Source organism: Ooceraea biroi, chromosome 1, assembly GCF_003672135.1.
Source record: "Ooceraea biroi isolate clonal line C1 chromosome 1, Obir_v5.4, whole genome shotgun sequence".
Lineage (NCBI taxonomy): Eukaryota > Metazoa > Arthropoda > Insecta > Hymenoptera > Formicidae > Ooceraea > Ooceraea biroi.
In genome coordinates, this window is record NC_039506.1 from 19,393,362 (window position 1) to 19,412,361 (window position 19,000).

At 36.5% G+C, this 19,000-nt stretch overlaps 2 protein-coding genes and 1 non-coding gene across 3 annotated transcripts; 1 reads left to right on the forward strand and 2 right to left on the reverse strand.

Moving 5' to 3' along the window:
• Positions 1-687: 687 nt before the first annotated feature.
• LOC105277986 (F-box only protein 39) lies at positions 688-3,346 on the reverse strand. The gene is made up of 7 exons (XM_011336757.2): positions 2,808-3,346; positions 2,476-2,711; positions 2,229-2,393; positions 1,832-2,058; positions 1,452-1,610; positions 1,184-1,348; positions 688-1,122 (listed from the first exon to the last, which is right to left on the reverse strand). The coding sequence occupies exons 1-7, from the start codon at positions 2,994-2,996 to the stop codon at positions 971-973; spliced, it is 1,293 nt and encodes a 430-aa protein (XP_011335059.1). The 5' UTR covers positions 2,997-3,346; the 3' UTR covers positions 688-970.
• Positions 3,347-3,624: 278 nt separating this feature from the next.
• Positions 3,625-5,044, forward strand: LOC105277982 (probable enoyl-CoA hydratase). The gene is made up of 4 exons (XM_011336748.3): positions 3,625-3,894; positions 3,980-4,233; positions 4,307-4,601; positions 4,690-5,044. Exons 1-4 carry the CDS (start codon positions 3,786-3,788, stop codon positions 4,965-4,967), a joined length of 936 nt encoding a protein of 311 aa, XP_011335050.1. The 5' UTR covers positions 3,625-3,785; the 3' UTR covers positions 4,968-5,044.
• LOC105277985 lies at positions 4,942-12,726 on the reverse strand. Its single transcript, XR_002193192.2, has 4 exons — positions 12,685-12,726; positions 6,689-6,808; positions 5,357-6,598; positions 4,942-5,296 (listed from the first exon to the last, which is right to left on the reverse strand). It is a non-coding gene; the product is annotated as an uncharacterized LOC105277985 (transcript).
• Between the last annotated feature and the right edge of the window lie 6,274 nt (positions 12,727-19,000).

The window sequence follows — 19,000 nt, forward strand, 5'->3', positions numbered from 1 at the left end:
GCAATCATAAAACACTATAAAAGTACATCGAATATTTTTCCTTTTGTTTAAATTTATTATTAATATAGCGCGTAATTGAGTAATAAGAAAAAGGTTACATTTGTACCACGCGACTCGTGCAGTTGAGCGGTCGCAAATCTCGAGAATCGAAGTATTGGAAGCAGAGTAACGTAACAGGCAAAGAAGTGGCATGATACCTCGTCGATAACTAAACACTTACCGACCTGTCCCGGCAAGTCGTTATTACCGACTCGGTAATTATACCGACGATGTGTTTTACCGACAGTAATGTCGGTAACTATACTACCGATAGTATCGAGCGGGAATATTGTGCCACCTCTTTGATTATTCTGCTGCCCTGCTCCTGATACTTTAATTTTCGAGATTTTCGATGCTCAAATGCACGATTCACGTGGTACAAACATAATCTTTTTTCTCATTTCACTTGCACTTTTATGATGCTTTATGTTTATTTAAATTATGTACTATGTTCTTACAGCGAAAATTGTTGGATTTTATATAAAGATAGTGCACATTTTTGTCATTTTAAGAGATTGGCCAGCACAGCAGAATTGTCATTAATACATTAATTGTATACATGTAAACAAAAGTAGAAATATTTTATAGACTTTTATGGTGATTCAGGAATCTTTAGATCAAATATTACATTCTAGAAAGAATAATTGATGAATGTGATTATGTGATAAATATAATAGTAATAAAATACTCATACACAGTTCGATGTACGCACATTGAAAGAGAGGTAGTGCAAAAAACACAATTAATAATATTGCATTATACAATATATATTATTTTATTGTGAAACTGCATTTTATAAAAACTGTTATACAACGAAAAGAAAAGAAAAGTATTTCTCATAGAAAACATTAATATCAAAGGAGATATAGTTTTTCACAGACGTTTTAAAAGATGAAATAAAAATGATATTGCTCAAAATTATGACAAGTTATTAATAGAAGAACAGTATTGAAGTAGGATCTTCAATCCGAAAGTCGACTGCTTGTTCGTGCATTTTGCGATCATACTGGTAATTAATATTGTTTAATACAGCACGATTTTGGATATTAACGTTCCGAGGTTTTACGTGTATTGTTTTAAAACCTGCAAATATACATGTATACGTTTGTTTGATCGATCATATATTATAAATGCTGTTACTTACAAATTTTATTTTCAGCTTGAAGCTGACAAATCTCGCGTAAAGTTTCAAGGTTTCTTATAATTCCATCGTACTGCAATCTCGTCAAGTATTTGCATCGCATTAACATGCATACGAGTAAATCGTCAAGGGATTCACGATTATTTCTAAGTTGCAGCGTAACTTCGACTGCAAGAATAATAATTGTTTTCTTATTTAATATAAACCGTACTCTTTGATGACAATAATAAATACGATACTAATAATGAAGATATGCATTCACTGTAAGTACCTAACGTAGCTGTGTATTGAGTAATTAATAAACCAATCGTGCTTCGAAAGTTCCGTGATCTGCTCTGATCCCAAACATGTCCACTAAACATGTGGAACTTGGCTAGAGGAACACTGGGTAGCAGCAAATAATACATATCCTCGTAGTGCGAGATGTTCACTGGAAATCAAACTTGAAAAGCTAAATAGTGCAGGAATTCTTATAAAATACACAGAAATTACGCACGAGTCGGTAAATATTCTCGTTAAAACAAGTTTTTTATTATTAATTTTAAGGAAAAGACTATTTTTCATCGAAAAAGCTTAGAGACAGAGAAATAAAACAAAGAGAGAATTAATCTTAATAAAAATAGAGAAGATTTGAATGGCATGTAGTTATACCTATAGTATATGATACCGTCAGATCGGTGCAAGCTAACACGAGATTGCGCCAAGCAGCATCCGATACTACGTGCTGTCTAGAATCCGAATCTCTCACAGATATGTATAGACTCTTTAGCGTTTTTGATGCTCCACTCGCAAGAGCATTAAGAGCGTGATTCGACAAAGCTGGATAATCCAACTTTAAGATAGTTAGCGCATGGAAACGACCCAGCAAGCGCAAATATCTGGAATAACATTAAAACTTAAAATGTAATATATAAAAATAGATTATTCTAAAAGTTTTGAAGCCTCGATAAAGACTTTTAATTTCTACTTGGTACAGTTTACCTTACTACGACCAACATAATTAATTTCGATATTAATCCATAAAATTTCCAGGTGCTTTTACAAGTACCTCGGATTATCGTGAGGAGCTTGCCACTCTCTGAAAGCACCGCGTAGATCCAAGGATATCAAATGTTCGCCAGATCCCTTAGCAACTGTTCCCAACAATCGCAAGATATCAGTCACGCCGAAATCGGCGTTCAACAAGCTCAGTATCTCAAGATTGCGTTGGCCACTGTATTAAGGAAATATAGTCGGTTTAGAAATTCCATTGGAACCGCTCAACGATCATCGATAGAAGGACAGGATTTGATCACCGCAAAAAGTTTGCCAAGGCACAAAGCAGTATTCCCCTGTTACCCCATTTGTAACCGAAAACCCAGTTTGTCAATGTCAGTTGTCGCAGCTGCACATCCTTAGCACGCACGATCGCGAGAAAGTCAGCGCCAGCTTCTGCTTGGGTATTACGCGTGATTCTTGTCTGCCTTGGCAAGATTAAGTACGGTCTTGAAAAAGCGAGTTCCAAATTGCGCATATGCTGTCCATATTTCGCCTGTGAAGTTTTACAATAAATCGATTACAGTAAAATTTCAGTTTAACTCGAGACTGCGTTTGCTGACACGAAAAAAATTGAATATTTTTATCTTACGGCTAATTCTCCTGCTAGAAAGTCGCCACGTAGATCGCGATCGATGAGGACTGTGACGGATCGCCAGAGTACAGGCGAGGACAACGTGCGGTTCCATGACCGACAAACTTGACCAACGTTGGCACGATCTACGCGATTAAGATGACCAAATATCTGCGTCAATATCAGCTCCGGTAGCTGATCCCACATCTCCTACAGCTTGGTTCGTCCTCATCTCAGATGTTGGTCATGCGTTTCTCAAGTTTCGTCGCCGAATTTTCTTGACTGTTCTTGTCAAAAACGATCGATTGCAGAGTACTGATTTGAAGTATGTTTCAAAAGAAAAACATACTTTTTAGATATAATGTCTTATCGATTATTTATTACTACAGATTATGATGAAAAAGAATCTTAAAAGATTCCTACAAATATTAGATAAGCAAAAAACTTATGTGGTAATATTTCAGTAGATCACACATTTACCAATGTTTAATGTGTAATGTATATTAAATATAATAAACTGACTGTTACAATGAAAAAACGCAATCTTTTTTTAATTTATTCAAAAATCTTCAGTTAAAATTCAATAATTTCCAATAATTAGAGAGAGAGAGAGATTTTAAAATTATTAATAAATTAAAAAAGAGAGAAAGATCAATATTTAGAGACGATGTAGAGAGAAAGAATTTGGAGGTGAGGAAAACAGTATGTCACAAATAATTTCACATTTTGACAATATTAAATCACACGCTATTGAGAAATTTACACGTTGTGCAAAACAGATTCTAGTTTTAAACATGAATATCGACTGTACGCGCGGCATATCCTCGATACTTGACTCGATGTATCGCACAGTCGATATAGTAGTGCGATGTAATGGAATACATGTTTGATGCTGCAGAAATTATAATGCGGCACACATACAAACACAACTTAAAACTTGAGTAAGGTTCTTTATATTAAAAACAATTTTGTCACGTAAGGATTCCAACACGAAAGATGCATTCTCTCAGAAGACTGTCCAATTCATTTGCTCGAACATTGAGAGACAATGTACCAATCCTAACCTCACAGCCGGCTGCAAATATAAATATTGATACGAATAAAGGTAAGTGTTTATAAAAAATATTATGAAACGTACAATGCAGATTTGCAGATTGCAGTAGAATTCTATAACGTGTGCCAATTTTCAGAAAAAACAGTATTGGTAAATCAAATTGGTAAGGTGACTACAATTGGCATTAATCGTCCAGAGAAGCGAAACTGTTTGGACGCCGGAACCGCACAATTACTATCAGAAACGTTGGATGAATTTGAGAATAACGAAGAGACATCGGTGGGAGTATTGTATGGAGTAGGCGGCAACTTTTGTGCTGGTTACGATCTCAAAGAAATTGCAGACTATGATGGAGAGAATGAAGAAAGTTTAGCGCATTTCGGGCCATTGGTACGTGTCAATTGGCATACTAGAATTAAAAGAGTAATACTAGAATTAAAAGAACTTTTCCAACCGTCTACAGGCAAACAGAGTTGAATTGTCCAAGAAACCGTTGGTAGCTTCTTTGAACGGATACACAATTGGTATCGGATTTGAACTTGCGTTAATGTGTGATTTGAGAGTGATAGAGGAGACAGCAACGGTGGGCTTCTTAAACAGGCGTTTTGGCATCCCGATTTTATCCGGAGGTACCGTTCGTTTGCCTGCTTTGATTGGATATTCCAGAGCTATGGATCTCATACTGACAGGAAGAATAGCTACCGCAGAGGAAGCATTCAATTGGGGAATTGCACATAGATACACGTCCTGTGGTGCAGGTGTGAATTAACATTATTATTATTCTTCATTATCACACACAATTATTCGAAAGCTTTAAAGGAAAATTAGCACGCTACGTTTCTTCAGCTCTGGGCACAGCGATGACTCTGGCGACTTCTCTCGTGAAATTTTCGCAAAAGTGTTTGCTAGCGGATCGCATCTCGGCACACTTTGCCACGTTCTCGGCGAAGCAAATGGACGAGGCACTGCAATTTGAGAAAGATAACGCGTCACATTTAATATTGGAGGAAGGTGTTTCGGGCGCCAAGAAATTTATTGATCACGAAATAGGGAGACATGGTAAGTTTTATGATATCACGATTCAAGAGAAGAATATTAAGGAACTAGATGAGAGTTTATTATAAAAAGTTTCTGTTTTTGTACTATACATTTACGTCTTTCCTAATAAAAAACCAGCATAAAATGTTAATTTCTATATAAATCACGTGTATATTTATTCCACGATCCTGCACTCAAGCACACGCGCTTTACAATACTATTAATATTAAATTGTCAAATAACATTCTTTACTTATTAGACTTATTGCACGTCGCTGCGCTTTTAAGGCGTAGACTTGTTAGACGAAGCTTTCCGCATGATGATTTTCGCATTTTCGACAAAATGACGCAACTCTTTTTAGCTGCTTTTCCAGTTAGAAGCAGAGTGAGATTTGTCATCTGCCCATTCTTATCCTCTGAAAAATATTTCCTTATAATAATATAATTGTAATAATTGAAATAACTGCGTTACTTACGATCAAAGGTGACGATGATTTATGTTACGTCCGACTGAAGAATATCCATGCGTATAAGGCTCACGGAAGAAAACCTTTTTCAATTGACAATTTATTTCGTCGCATAAGTTATACTTATCTAAAAGATATAAATTTCTATACTTCATACTCAAAGATTATTTTATATAATCGATCATTTTAATTGGACTATTTATATTCAGATGTTGCTTCTGAATATTCAATTCATCATCATTGTTTGATAAATATTCTGCGATTACAATTATAATATAATATACTACTACATATAAGTATAGTTAAAACTTGAAAAAGATATAATTTCCTTTTTTACCAACGTATTTAACTCATGATAGTTATCATGTTTTATCAGAAATAAAAGTCAGTTTGGCAAAACGCAACAAACAGACTGTTTTTTCTTTTTTTCTCTCTCTTCTAAACACATCTACTGCTTCATTGCGATCGACGTGCAATGAGAAGCAGTATGAATAGTAGAGATCGTAAATTTAAAATCATGTCTATATCGTCGCTTTAGCTTTCTCACATTCTCTATACACAGATATTCGAAAGAAAATAAAAACCCTCTGACGAAATATGAAAAAAAAGTAGAAAAGAAATTCTGATTTAGTCCTGATACAAAAAATGCATCTTGTCTATGCACTTGACGGCTGCCACGTAAAAATCGATGATGAATTAGTCGGGGACACCACCGGTTTCGATATTCTAGAATCCCGAATAATTCTGGAATTTCATATTCGCGAGTTAAATTACAACGGCTGTGCACAGGCTTAATTGGCGAAAGTAATGCGAGCCGGCCGACCGGCCAACCACCGTCGGCCTGTTAAAGTCGAGTGACGAAACGAGTGCAGGTGGCGGTGCATTGTTGCGTAATAGCTGGTATCCCTCCTCCGCTACCACGTCCTTGTAATCAGGAGTCAGGACGAGGGTCTCCAGAAGGCTTTTCTCACCAGGTGCCTTCCCCTTTGGTGGATACCTGGTGAACGTTGCGCGCGTTACAAATGCTAATGCGTGCTTCTTTTCTCTGTCTTTCCTCTCTTGAGAAAGTCCTATCCTGGAGTCTGTTCCTGCATATTTTTTGTATCTGTAACAGGTAGTCGCGATGACGATTCATCGATCGTAGGATATTTCCCTTGTCTTTCATTGTCGCTTGACGAACATAGCAAAGCTGTTTACGGCTCCCAAATAACGCGATCAGACTGATAATTCCAAGGATAATTCATTCGACAACTGCAAATATACATTCCGTAAATAAAAAAAGGTTACATAATGTAAACATTTAAAATCGTTGCTGCTTTGTGAAACGCACAAAGCGCATACCGTTGTACAGATTGTTGCTGATTGATAGGGTAGCCACCCAGTCTAGATAGCTCAGGTTGACTGAATTCTTGGCACACGGTGGCGTTGCATTGGTCCTCACCCTTGCGACGACCTGTATATCTAAAAGAAGAATAGCAGTTACGTGAAATCGTTAACGAGGCAATTACCGGAGAGCGTATTCGTCATCTCCCCATCAATAATCAGGACATGCGGACGCTCGTTTCTTTGTGATCAACTGCACTCGATACATGGCATTTAAGGCAAACATAGACGTCAGGCCTTTCACGAATCGTCATTGTACTCGACGATCTATTATTATTAGCGGTTCATCCGAGGAAAAATTTTATTGCCTTATATCAGAGTCGACCCCAGAAGAATAAAATGGGAATTGAATCATTGTGCAACATCAGTGCATCGCGCAACACGTGGCAACTATAGCTGTGTTGTGGCGAGAATTTAGCAAAGAAATTCAAACAAAGGTAAATCTGTATAGCTTGTACTAATCTTGAGTCGAATCTAACGCTTTGTAGAAATTGCACGAACGCAGCAGTGCGATTACACCATATTGCTTGTATAATAAAGAATTATCAGAAATATAATATCTAGAGATGGATATTTAACTCGCAAAATGCGTGCAAAAGGAAAAGAAAGTAAGAATTGCGGTGGTCCCCGAATGTAAGGGCGTACAAGTAGCGCATACAACCTGTATATTTGAATTTCAGAATTACTTGTAATTAATACATGGGTGGGCTCGCTGGCAGCCTACTAAGCTCCCCCACTAAAAAACATTTTTTTTCGCCAAAGGAAATAAGCGCAAACTTTTTTCTTGCACATTTGAAGAGCGCATAAATAGCGCATTATTATATAATTTAGTCGTTAAGTTTTGGTCAAATGGACAGACGTAAATTTTTTTATACTTCCGAGTAGTTCAGGGATATTTCTATTGTAATTTTGCTCCTTTCTAACCCTTAGAAGTTTTATAAGTTCCGAGGTCGAAAAAGTTTTAGACCTCCGAGTAGTTCTGGGATATTTACATTGTTAATTGGCATATTGCCTAGAGTTCTCTGCTATTGAAAATACCGTAAACTCAGAAATAAAAAAGTTCTAGCCATTAGACATTTTTTCTTTTTCCGAGAAGTTCTGAGTTGATGATATCATTATTTTTTATATTGCCTAGAGTTCTCTGCTACTGAAAATACCGTAAATTCAGAAATGAAAAAGTTCTCGGGTTTAAAATTTTTTTCTTCTCAGAGGAGTTCTGAGTTGATGATACTATTTTTTACGTATATTGCCTAGAGTTCTCTGCTATTGAAAACCGTAAATTCAGAAACGAAAAAGTTCTATCCCTTAAAAATTTTCTAAGTTTTGAGGTCGAAACTTTTTACGTCTGCCTAGCTAGCCCCCCCCCCCCCCCACTTGACCAAACTTAACGAATAAAATATGTAATAATGCGCTATGTACGCGTTCTTCAAATGCGCAAGAAAAAAATTTTGCGCTTATTTCGTTTAGTCAAAAAAAATTATTTTTGTGGCAGACTAAGTAGGTTACCAGTGAGCCCCCCCACATATTAATTACAAATAAGTTTGAAAAACAAATATACATGATTATGCGCTAATTATGCGCTCTCACATTAGAGTAATTTCGATTTTTTCCTCATTTGTATTCTTCAACAGGCAATATCGTTTCGTTCTTCTCGACGACGAGGAGGAACGTGCTTTTCGTTTTTCGCAGACAGAACCTGTGCGTGTTTGTTGATTATTCGAAATTTACTATAGAGGCATCACGCGAAATATCCTGCTACGATCAACGTAGCCGCATGATCATACTCGTATCAAACAGCTGCGTCTCTCAGCTGCGAGTCAAGTGAAAATTCGATCAAAAGAGAGAAATGGTATTCCTGGAAGAAAAAAGAAGAAAAAAACATAATGAAGACTATATAATCCCTGACATATTTTTGAAACTTCAAGAATGGTACAGCCTTTATGCTATCTTGAAAAACTATTTCGGAAAACCATTGCGTTTCACGAAAGAATAAAAAGAACGAGGTGCAAAAGGAAATATTTGCAAAAGAAAATATTTCAACATACATAAGTTTATTCGCAAATACAATGTGAATGTCCACTGACGAATGTCTTCCTGCACGAAATAATTTCATTACGTTACGTACGCGGGTGATCTCGCAATCAGAATCCTGAAAGAAGCATATGTATGCCAGCATACTCTGGAAAATACTGAGACATGTTCCCGTCAATCAGTGTGCGCGAATAACATGTATGTAAATACATGGATAATTATACAATATTATATTTTTATCACGTTCGACAAGGAGTTGCATAAATATTTCATCAACTTATTTACTGCTGGTACACGGTACGCGCAGGTACACGCGCACTCTTATTACGTGTCATTAATAACGAATTATTTATGCGGCTTGTACTATTTTTTACGCGATTACGTCCGCGAATCTCTATGTAAAGATCACCGTGTTCTCACTGTCCATACACTTAATTAAGATAATGGAGGTTTGTCTACCGAGATCTCTCTACGAGCAAAGTAACGCGCTGATAATATTAAAATTACGTACGTTAACTCTCATTGTCAATCGACGATGTCATAAATGTAATCTCTAATGTAATCTGCACGCGTGCAGATATGCGTGACTATTACTTTGCTTTCAAAGTTGCTCTTCGAGGAAGTTTCCTATACACTAAACAACGTTTTCACTGACTGCTTCTGAACGGATGTATAGCGGAATAATGGTTTGCGTGGAACGGCTCAATAAAATCCGTTTAATCTTCTTCACAAATGTGCTTACATAACACGTATATTCATAATACTATACTAATACAATTTGCCACCGTAACAATTAGCTCTGCCTTGAGGATCGACGCGTTATATACGCGTATACTTTATCTCCATCGAAAAAACCAGCATGCATCTACGTTAATTGCGTGACATCCTCTTTTGCATGCAAATCCACGCTAAATACGCATTCGTACATGTTGCGTGTAGGTGAGACGCCTCGAGTCACGTAACAGCCCACATTTTATTTCGCCTGCACTTTTACTCTACGACTGTGCACGCGGGGCGGCCTTCTTGCGGTCCGAATACCTCGCCGGAGTCCCCTATCGTCGTTGGGACCCTTTCTATCGCGCTGCCATAATATCAGTATATTTAACATTTAATGCCGACTATTTAATCGATTAAGGGGGTATTCTAGTGTAGCATGTCAGAAAAATCGAATTTTTTTTTGGCATATTTTGCAAGTATATGGTATGGAAAATATGTCTGCGAGAAGATTTAATCCGATTCGCAAAATTAACAAAGTAATAGCACCTAATAGAAAATAACCTCTGGCGCGCGCTCGGCGGTTGGACCGCGCGGCACACAACAGAGCATTGTGTTAATATTTTAGGTAGGGTCGGAAGATCGTTATTCTTTGAAGGTCGTACATTTGAATTGGAGCCTTTGTATAGTACAGGTTATATAGTACAATGAATCTCTAAATTCATTGATTTGGACTTTTGCTCCAAAACATCTCCATGCTGGCGTGAAAGTTGTTTAAATAGCAACATTCTTGGCAGTTATAATTTTCAATAAAGGATTTATGCCAATTTTAAAACTTATGAACGTGATGGGAGTTAGTATTGGTCAGCAAGCGGTGATGTACGCAACTCCCGGAACGAAGCTCGTATCACCCGCTCGGAGCGGCGCTCCACTACCTTCTCTCGAGATCAGAGAATGAATCGCAGGGAAGAGAGATCAGCTCTGCAGGACTTCTACGAACAAGAGGAATGTCCCCTGTATGGCCCTGGACTAGCCGATTGATCGTAAGTAACGTTATCTCTATGTAATCAGTATGAAAAACTTTAAACGTGTTTTTCTCGAAACCATGTTTTTCAAATTGGTTCCCATGATATCTCAAAAACCAGTTAATCAATTGACTCAGGCTTTTGCACACATCTTCAGTATATGTGTGGCTATAGCCCCTACCACAATCAAGTCGAAATATTGTTTTTTGGAATTTCTACAGCCCTTCAATGGTGAAAAAAAATGGCACAAATCGAAACTTAATTTTCTCAATGAAGTCATGTTTTAAATTTTCAACATTTTTTTCATTCTGGTACCTGCTATAGCCACACTCATACTAATTAAGAATCTCTTTGGTTTTTTTGTTTCAGATGAGCAGAACAGCTGAAATCATGGGAACCATGGACCAACTTTTTTTTCATGTTCTTATTTAATATCATGTGCAGCGCTTATTTATAGTTATTGTCTAATACAAAAATTTGGAAACATACACCAAATATGTATGAATAAGCAGGGAAAACCCTACCTCAAAAAACCTTACACTTTTTTCCAAAAAAATTCACCAAAATAGCATACAAATTCCGCTTTTACACTAGAATACCCCCTTAACATGGGTGATACGTTATCCAACGATCTGATCCTTTGCGAAGCGACGTCTGAACCAAGAGACGTAGCATGTGCTAGACTCTTGGAGGGACAGTATGACGAATCCTTTCTATGCGGAACAAGAAACATCCTTACGAATCGGGACTTTCTAACTTTTCTTCGGAAGGAATATCGTTGTCGATCGATAATCCTTTTTTGCCTCTTCGCGGAACAACAAAATTGTATCGACTACCGCGAGTACAGTCACGGATCAAAGTGATAAATTACGACGGCATTGCCCATTCTCCGCCGTGCCGTGTGTTTCGCGGCGCGGGACTCAAAGAGCCTACATCAGACAGCCGGAACTATTTGCCAACTTTTTCGCTTGTTGTGCTTTTCACTTTTTCGACATTGCAATGTCGCGTCAGTGCACCGCGCTGTTAGCACGCCGGATAATCGCCAGGAGCCATCAATGCGATTGCGACACCCTTCGTGATTCACCGACAATCTCGGCTCGCTTATTATTTCTGTGCGTAATTCTACACGCGCCGTCTCGTATCACGCACCTTAACATCGTATGATTTTGTGACAATTTCAACTACGAACGAACAAGTTCCTTTCTGCGATTGTGATGCGACGTCATGGAGATTTCATTGCGTCAGTGACAAGTTTATCCCGGCGGTTGCATCGATCGTTTAATTTTGACACTCGATCGGATAATCTTATCGCGCACGTGTTACCCGAATTGGATTATAATACTTTCTCGAGCAAGACTTTGCAGCTTCCGAGACGCTTATCACGCAGTAATAACAGAATCATAGGACAGACGACAAGGACAAGAAATATTGAAGGCTGAAAAATATTGCTAAGTAATTCAGGTTTTCTGCAAATATATAGAGGAAAGTCCCCGATTATGAAATACCATATCGATTTTGCTGAATGTAAGGAAATCTATAGGCAGAATTTTAAAATGTAATACGTTATCTTGAAGAGAATTTAATAAGCTTTAGGTTGGTGAAATGAAAAATCTAATTTAAATATTATTTTTTCTGAAAATTAAAAAAATTTGAAAAAAGAGCTTTACGCAGAATCGAGAAAGTGTGCTCCTAATATAAAATACTTCGAGAAATCGGTGTTAAAAGTGCAAAATACATCAGTATTGCAATTAAAAAACTTTATTAGATAGTTTTATAAAAATACTGCTGCTACAGCCTTCGCCAAATCTTCACGATTTCACTGTCGACGCTTCCTCGTATCTCTAACCTCCATAGTCAGATTCTATAACAATTAAATACACAAAACTGCGTAATATAAATTCGTATTAACTTTTCTTTAACCTTAAGTAGTATTTTCTTTCTTTTTATTACACTACATAATCTTCATATTCGAGCAATAATTATCTCATATTAAGAGCATCCTGAATATCTCATTATACGAGCCACACGTCTAGCGGTTCCGCGATCATGAAATCTAACCTCTACAATTAAGCAATTCAACAAATTGCGTATTTTCCTGTTACTACGATTCTACTCTATCATTGCATACTGAATTTATTGCCAACCATTTCTTTATTATATAATAAACAAGGTTTAAAGATTTACCTCAAGTTCCTTTGACATGTTCACAATTTCACAAACTTTTTCTCGCAAAGGCTAAACGCAATAACGAACAATGAATTTTTCACTAAATACATTTTACACCAAGAGTAATAAGTTCATGGTGGAACTAACAGATGGTGCTCACTAGTTTAGCAGAAACCCCATTATCTCATATTAGGAGCATATCTCATAATAGGGGATTCTCCTCTATATATAAGCATTATTTTCCTTTCTTTAATTTCTTTTCCGTCAAGTCGTCGATTACGCCGTTCGACTCGTGTAGACAGCGCGTCTTCTTTGTTATCGTCGACAAATCTCGTTAAACCAGTCTGCGCGTCTCGTCGCAGTCGGTGCAAGTCGGCTCAGTCGTATTATGACCAATCGCAAGGATCAAGCAGAGGCTGTTATTTCCAGGAATCCCGGATCTCTGCGGTCCCTTTCGCGACCTCGCGCACTTTCTTCACGTTGGACGCGAGACTCTTGGCGGTTTCTAGCTCAGAAACACGTAGAACCGCTTCCATTACCTTCACCTTCAGTAGTCAACCACTGCACCAAAGTGGTTCCTTTCACGTCCGGACGCGTAAGCGGAGGAAACTTTGAGGAGCTGCAAAATTGCTTACATTCTCCAACTTTGACGTACACCGCGAATATTCGTTTCTTAAAACCGCGTGACATCAATCGCGATGAAGAATGTTAGCGAGACTAGCAAAAATTCAGTCTTAATGTCGTGATTAGGAACAAAGATGAAGAAAATTATATTTGTTTCAATCAATGTATCATATATCGTAATTAATCTGTCGATTAAAGTGTCGTAACACGTTCTAGTAAATAAGCGTGTTCAAAAAGCTAAATTAAATTGCAAACAAAATAGAGATATGCTTTTGTCAACAGTACGTTTACTAATCATATGAAATCATAATAAGCAGTTATTATTGACTAGCAAATATTGTAATTAATCTATTGAATAATTGCGTACACAAGTCGCAAGTGGACGCTCTTATTATACCGGTCAGTGATATCGAGTAAAAGGCCAGGTGCGAATACGCGCGTGTATAATTGTACGTGTGAACGCGGAATTATACGCTTCGTTATTGTCGCTTTTACAACTATTACGACATTTTCTGCGCACAAGCAATGAATCGTGAAATATTTCTTAATATTTTCGAGTAATGGGTAATAAACCGATAATGACGGAAGAAGTTAATTACGAAAGGGAAAGCGCACGCGCTCTTCGCAAACCGCATTGGATTTTGATGCTGTGCTTTATTTTACGGTATTGCTCTTTAAAGTTGTTTTATTATCGTCCTGTAACACGCGCGATATTTCTAGCTCGGAGCTAACGATGGGTAGTAATTATAAATGCCATATCGGGTACTGACATTACATCTGTTTTATCTATACCTAGTATTATCTTGATTGGTTCAAGAACTCGCTACTTTTCTTGTTTCGTAATCTGATCTTTAAAGACATGAGTAAAATACGTTTTTCACATCACGTGGTAAATGGTTACTTTTGTTGAGCGAAAGGAACAGGGAACGCGAGCAGAAAGACACACGAATTTTATTACAATTACAAACAAGAGATTCATCTTGTACATAATATTATTATATTACATCTGCGAGCTAACGAATTCAAGTGCACATTACGATCCGATAATAATTGCGATGGGATCGATATTGTATCCGCCTTGTTCTCCACACCCTTGGCTTCGATCCTATTCCATTTACATCGTAACTCTATCAACGATCTCATTTGCGAATTAACCGTTCCTTTGCCTTCTTCTCTCTTGTGTTGTATCTCTCATTCTCTCACTTTCACGTTCATTTCTCTTTCTGGGGCACCTGATCACACTCTCCATCCTTCGCTCACTGTGTCTCTTCTACCTACATTCTTTCCCTATATACCTACATACCCAGATAACACGCATGTCGAAATGACATCTTAAAGACGTCTTAAAACTGACGTCTTTAAGACTATATCAGAAAGATGTCCTTAAGACGTCATGAAAGAGACGTCTTAAATTCATTATCAGAAAGATATCTTTAAGATGTCTGAAACAAATGTCTTTATGACTTTGTTAGAAAGACGTCCTTAAGACGTTATAAGATAAACGTCTTTAAGACTTTGTCAGAAAGTCGTCCTTAAGACACGTCTTAGAAACGACTTTAAGGCTTTATTAGAAAGACGTCTTTATAATGTCTTAGAAAGATGTCTTTACGACTGATACAAAATGTCATCGACAAAATGACATACGTTAAGTTATGGATGTCATTTTGTCGATGGCATTTTGTATCAGTCGTAAAGACATCTTTCTAACGCGTTATAAAAACGTCTTTCTAATCCATGTGTCAATGATAATCAAACCAATTCTCCAAGAGTTAAGACTTTTGGGAATCGGCAAAGAAGCTGGTAGAGGCCAGAGGACAGAATGTTATAACCTATTAATCTATTAATTAGAATAATAGGTCTGTTCTTTATTGCTGAACTCCCTGCACTGGGCTGTACTAGTTCAGAGTTTATCTTTTTTACTCCATATTAGGAGGAAAAGGATAAACTCTGAACTAGTGCAGCCCAGTGCAGGAAGTTCAGCAATAAAGAACAGACCTAATAATTCTTATATAAGACATTTCAAAGACGTCATATAAAATGTCATCCCAAAGACGTCAGAAAATACGTCAGAAAAGACATCCCAAAGACGTTATAAATCGGGTCATAAGACGTCTCAAAGACGTCATAACAACGTCCTTCTGATAGTTTTACAAGACGTCTTATAAGAATATAGGACGTCTTTTAGACGTCTTTAAGACGGCATAATGTTATCTGGGTACACTCTTATACCTTTCCCGCTCCCTTATTCTTCTTGCTACCGCAATCTATTCGTCCCTGTCTTGATTCCGCTATCTACTCCTAGTCAACTTACGGTGCTGGCAATCTCGGCATCGCGATCCGAGTTTAAAATAAATTTCATGTCATGTGATTACGGACATTATACGCTAACGGAACTGTTTCCAGTCAACTGTTGAGTATTTAATGATATTCAAGGATGTTTAGTTTAAACTATAAGTTGTGAAAAAGTTTTTAAAAGATAATCGAGATGTGTCATGCGCGCGTACGAATAACAAGTTAAATAGATATGTAAGATAAAAATGTATATTTGAAATTCATCAAAGATACGGTATGAATGAAGATACGATAGTGAAACTATAGAAATATGAAACGATAATTCTGAACATCTCGTTCGTCTTCGTATATAATAAATTATACAATTATGTAATTAAAGATATCTCTGATGCAAACTTAAAACTTAATCTGTTTTGTATATAATTTGATCCATCGATAATGAATCGCGTCGTGCGACTTGGAAGATTCAATTGAATGCAGTTTCGAACTTGATGCAAAAGTGAAAGCGATCTCATCGCGTCCTTGATAAAAAATTTAGATTAAAGATTTCTCTAGCCGGGGCATGTCACATCACTCAAGATTACGTTTAATGGACTTCTATTAAATTAAGATACCTTCGGAACGTGTGGCCGCGCGCACCCGGTATCTTGCACAATTTTGCAGTTTCTCCGCGAGCGTATAAGCTAATCGAATCATCTCTGGTGAACCCGCTCATTTATTACAGAATCGTTTCTCTATTTACTTTGCCACAAGTACATTGTGGATTTATCATTCATTCATCATAGGTAACGGATCTCTTTGGATGGTGGTAATTGGATCCGGCAAAATTAAGTACATAAGTACTATTAATAAGTAGAACTTGAGTATTGGGATTAAGACTAGTACTCCAAAATGGTAACAATAATACATTTTTAAAGCAAAAACATGAAAAAAAACAAATTCTATCTTTCTAACTTTCGCCATGCACCGATGTATACGAGAAGCATTAGTTGCTGCAACTTGGATTAAATTAATGTCTTCCTGTTATATGCAAGCGGGATTGATGTCGAAAACTAATACAAAACCTGCATCGAAAGTTCAAACCGCAGAATTGTTGAAGTTGCAGCCGATAGCTCAGCTCACGTGAACAACGTCATCAAGAATGCCAATATAAATGTCTTTCAAAAGAAAAGGAGATAAAGGACGAGAGCAAAAGTGCATCTCTCATACCAGAGTTCGACGGAGAAGTACATAATAAAATCGTGTAAGAAGCCTTATTCGACGAGCATGGAATCTAATTAAGCTATAGCATGCGTGAGAGAGAGAGAGAGAGAGAGAGAGACGTCCCATATTGGCGAATAAATCTGCTTTATTCACAAGCTGGAAAATTGCGACTCTTGTGAAGATCCAGCTCGAATCCACCTTGAAATAATCCGGCGCTTCTTTTGTTTTCATTATTTCAGTACAATGCATGATAAAACGCGTAAAGTTGCATACACAGAAAAACGACATTTATGAACGTGAAGAAGTGACTGCAGGAAAGATCGTTTGAACAGATTATAAGCGAGGCTGAAGGCATAAAATAAAGAGAACGAAAAAGAATGACATAGCAAAGTAAATACAATAAAAATGCTCGATCGATACAATCATGCAACAAAAAGTAACGGTGCTAAAGCATTAAATGTAAACGCGCAATCTTAAACTAAAATCAACGTTATATGTATGTATGTATGTACATATAGATATAGATCGCATGATCAAGTTGTTTATCTAATTGAAAAGGATTGATTATACATAGATGGTTAATGTAATCAGCAACGCGAATATTCAAGTAATATAAATTGACAAAAAAAGAACTAATTAATCAAGAATGACATTGCCGAAACGCAAAAGGTTGTACTTGCTTCGATTAAATCAATCCATTCGAGATAATTTATCCCTTTCTCAGTTAATTAATCATTTCTGTAATTTCGTTTTTGTATTTTTTCTGAATTCCTTTTATATCAAGATGCAATAATGATAATCTGGTTAAATTGTTGAAATCTGATGGATTTTATCCGTGTCATAATATTTAGAGCATGCAAGACAACCAACTAAAATTTTACAATAATTATCATCTAATTGCGATGTATACATTCTGTCATATAAAGTTGCATACATCATAGCATTCTTTGAACAAATACATTTCCTAAAAATTTCAATAACAGTTACGATACAATTCACATAATTTGTTCCATTGGAAAATTATGGGTTTACACACATGAGTGCAACTAAACTGAAACTTGTCTTCTATTTTTCTTTAAATTTCTATTTCACAAATCTAATATTTCTAATCTAAAGAATTATAACATGCTATAAAAGTGCACGAAATATTTCCAATTTCATATACAACATCTATAATTAATGTATTGATAAATAACGATTCAACTGTGCGGACTACTCGGTTAAAAGACCAAAATCTGCGCCTTTTCTCATAAAATTTAGCAATTTTCATTTTAAGAATATAGTACGTAATCTAACCAACTAAATGAAATGAAAGAAAGGTTACGTTCATGCTATGCGAATCGTGTAGTTGGGTCATCGAAAATCTCGAAAATTAAAGTATCAGGAGCAGGACAGCAAGACAGGCAAAGAAGTGGCACAATATTCTCGCTTGATACTGTCGGTTTAGTTACCGACATTATTGTTGGTGAAATACATCGTCGGTAGGATTACCGACCGGCATGGGTCGATAAGTGTTTAGTTATCGACGAGTTACTACGCCACTTCTTCGTCTGTCATGTTACTCTTCTCCTGATACTTCGATTCTCGAGATTTTCGACCGCTTAAATGCACGATTCGCATGATACAAACGTAACCTTTTTCTCATTCCACTTAATTAATAATGCGCTATATTAATAATGAACTTAAACAAAAGGAGAAATATTCTATGCACTTTTATAGTGTTTTATGATTGTTTAGATTATGTGCTGTGTTTTAAAAATAAAACTTGATGTATATTTTATGTAAAAAACACGTGCACTTTTGCCATTTTAATCGAGAGACTCGCATGTACAGCTATCAAGACATTAATTATAAATAAGACAAAAAGTAGAAATATTTTGTGCATTTTTATGATGTTTTATAATTCTCCAAGCTCAATTTTATATTTGAAAAATTACGATTAAAAGATTTCGTAGAGATAATATGCAAAAATTTTTTATATAAATCGTCGTACGTATATCGACTGTAAAAGGCACAATTTATCGTTTTTATGTGAAAGGAGTGGCATTATTTTAAAACCATTAATGTTTCTATGGTTTTGAAAAACAATGGAGATTTAAAATGACATATAAATACATGCAAAGAACACATATCTTATGGGATATTAAGTACGAGATAGTATATACAAAATAATGAAACACCGCGAATGTGAGATTGGTTCTCTTTAGTGGAATTT

What these genes read in the sequence shown, in the direction of transcription:
- LOC105277982 (XM_011336748.3), top strand. Translation starts at nt 3,786, where the DNA reads ATGCATTCTCTCAGAAGACTGTCCAATTCATTTGCTCGAACATTGAGA. An exon ending in AAATATTGATACGAATAAAG is followed by an intron (nt 3,895 to 3,979) that starts GTAAGTGTTTAT and finishes GCCAATTTTCAG; the next exon opens with AAAAAACAGTATTGGTAAAT. An exon ending in ATACACGTCCTGTGGTGCAG is followed by an intron (nt 4,602 to 4,689) that starts GTGTGAATTAAC and finishes ACGTTTCTTCAG; the next exon opens with CTCTGGGCACAGCGATGACT.
- LOC105277986 (XM_011336757.2), bottom strand. Translation starts at nt 2,996, where the DNA reads ATGTGGGATCAGCTACCGGAGCTGATATTGACGCAGATATTTGGTCAT. An exon ending in GCCTTGGCAAACTTTTTGCG is followed by an intron (nt 2,394 to 2,475) that starts GTGATCAAATCC and finishes TCCTTAATACAG; the next exon opens with TGGCCAACGCAATCTTGAGA. An exon ending in GCTCCTCACGATAATCCGAG is followed by an intron (nt 2,059 to 2,228) that starts GTACTTGTAAAA and finishes ATGTTATTCCAG; the next exon opens with ATATTTGCGCTTGCTGGGTC.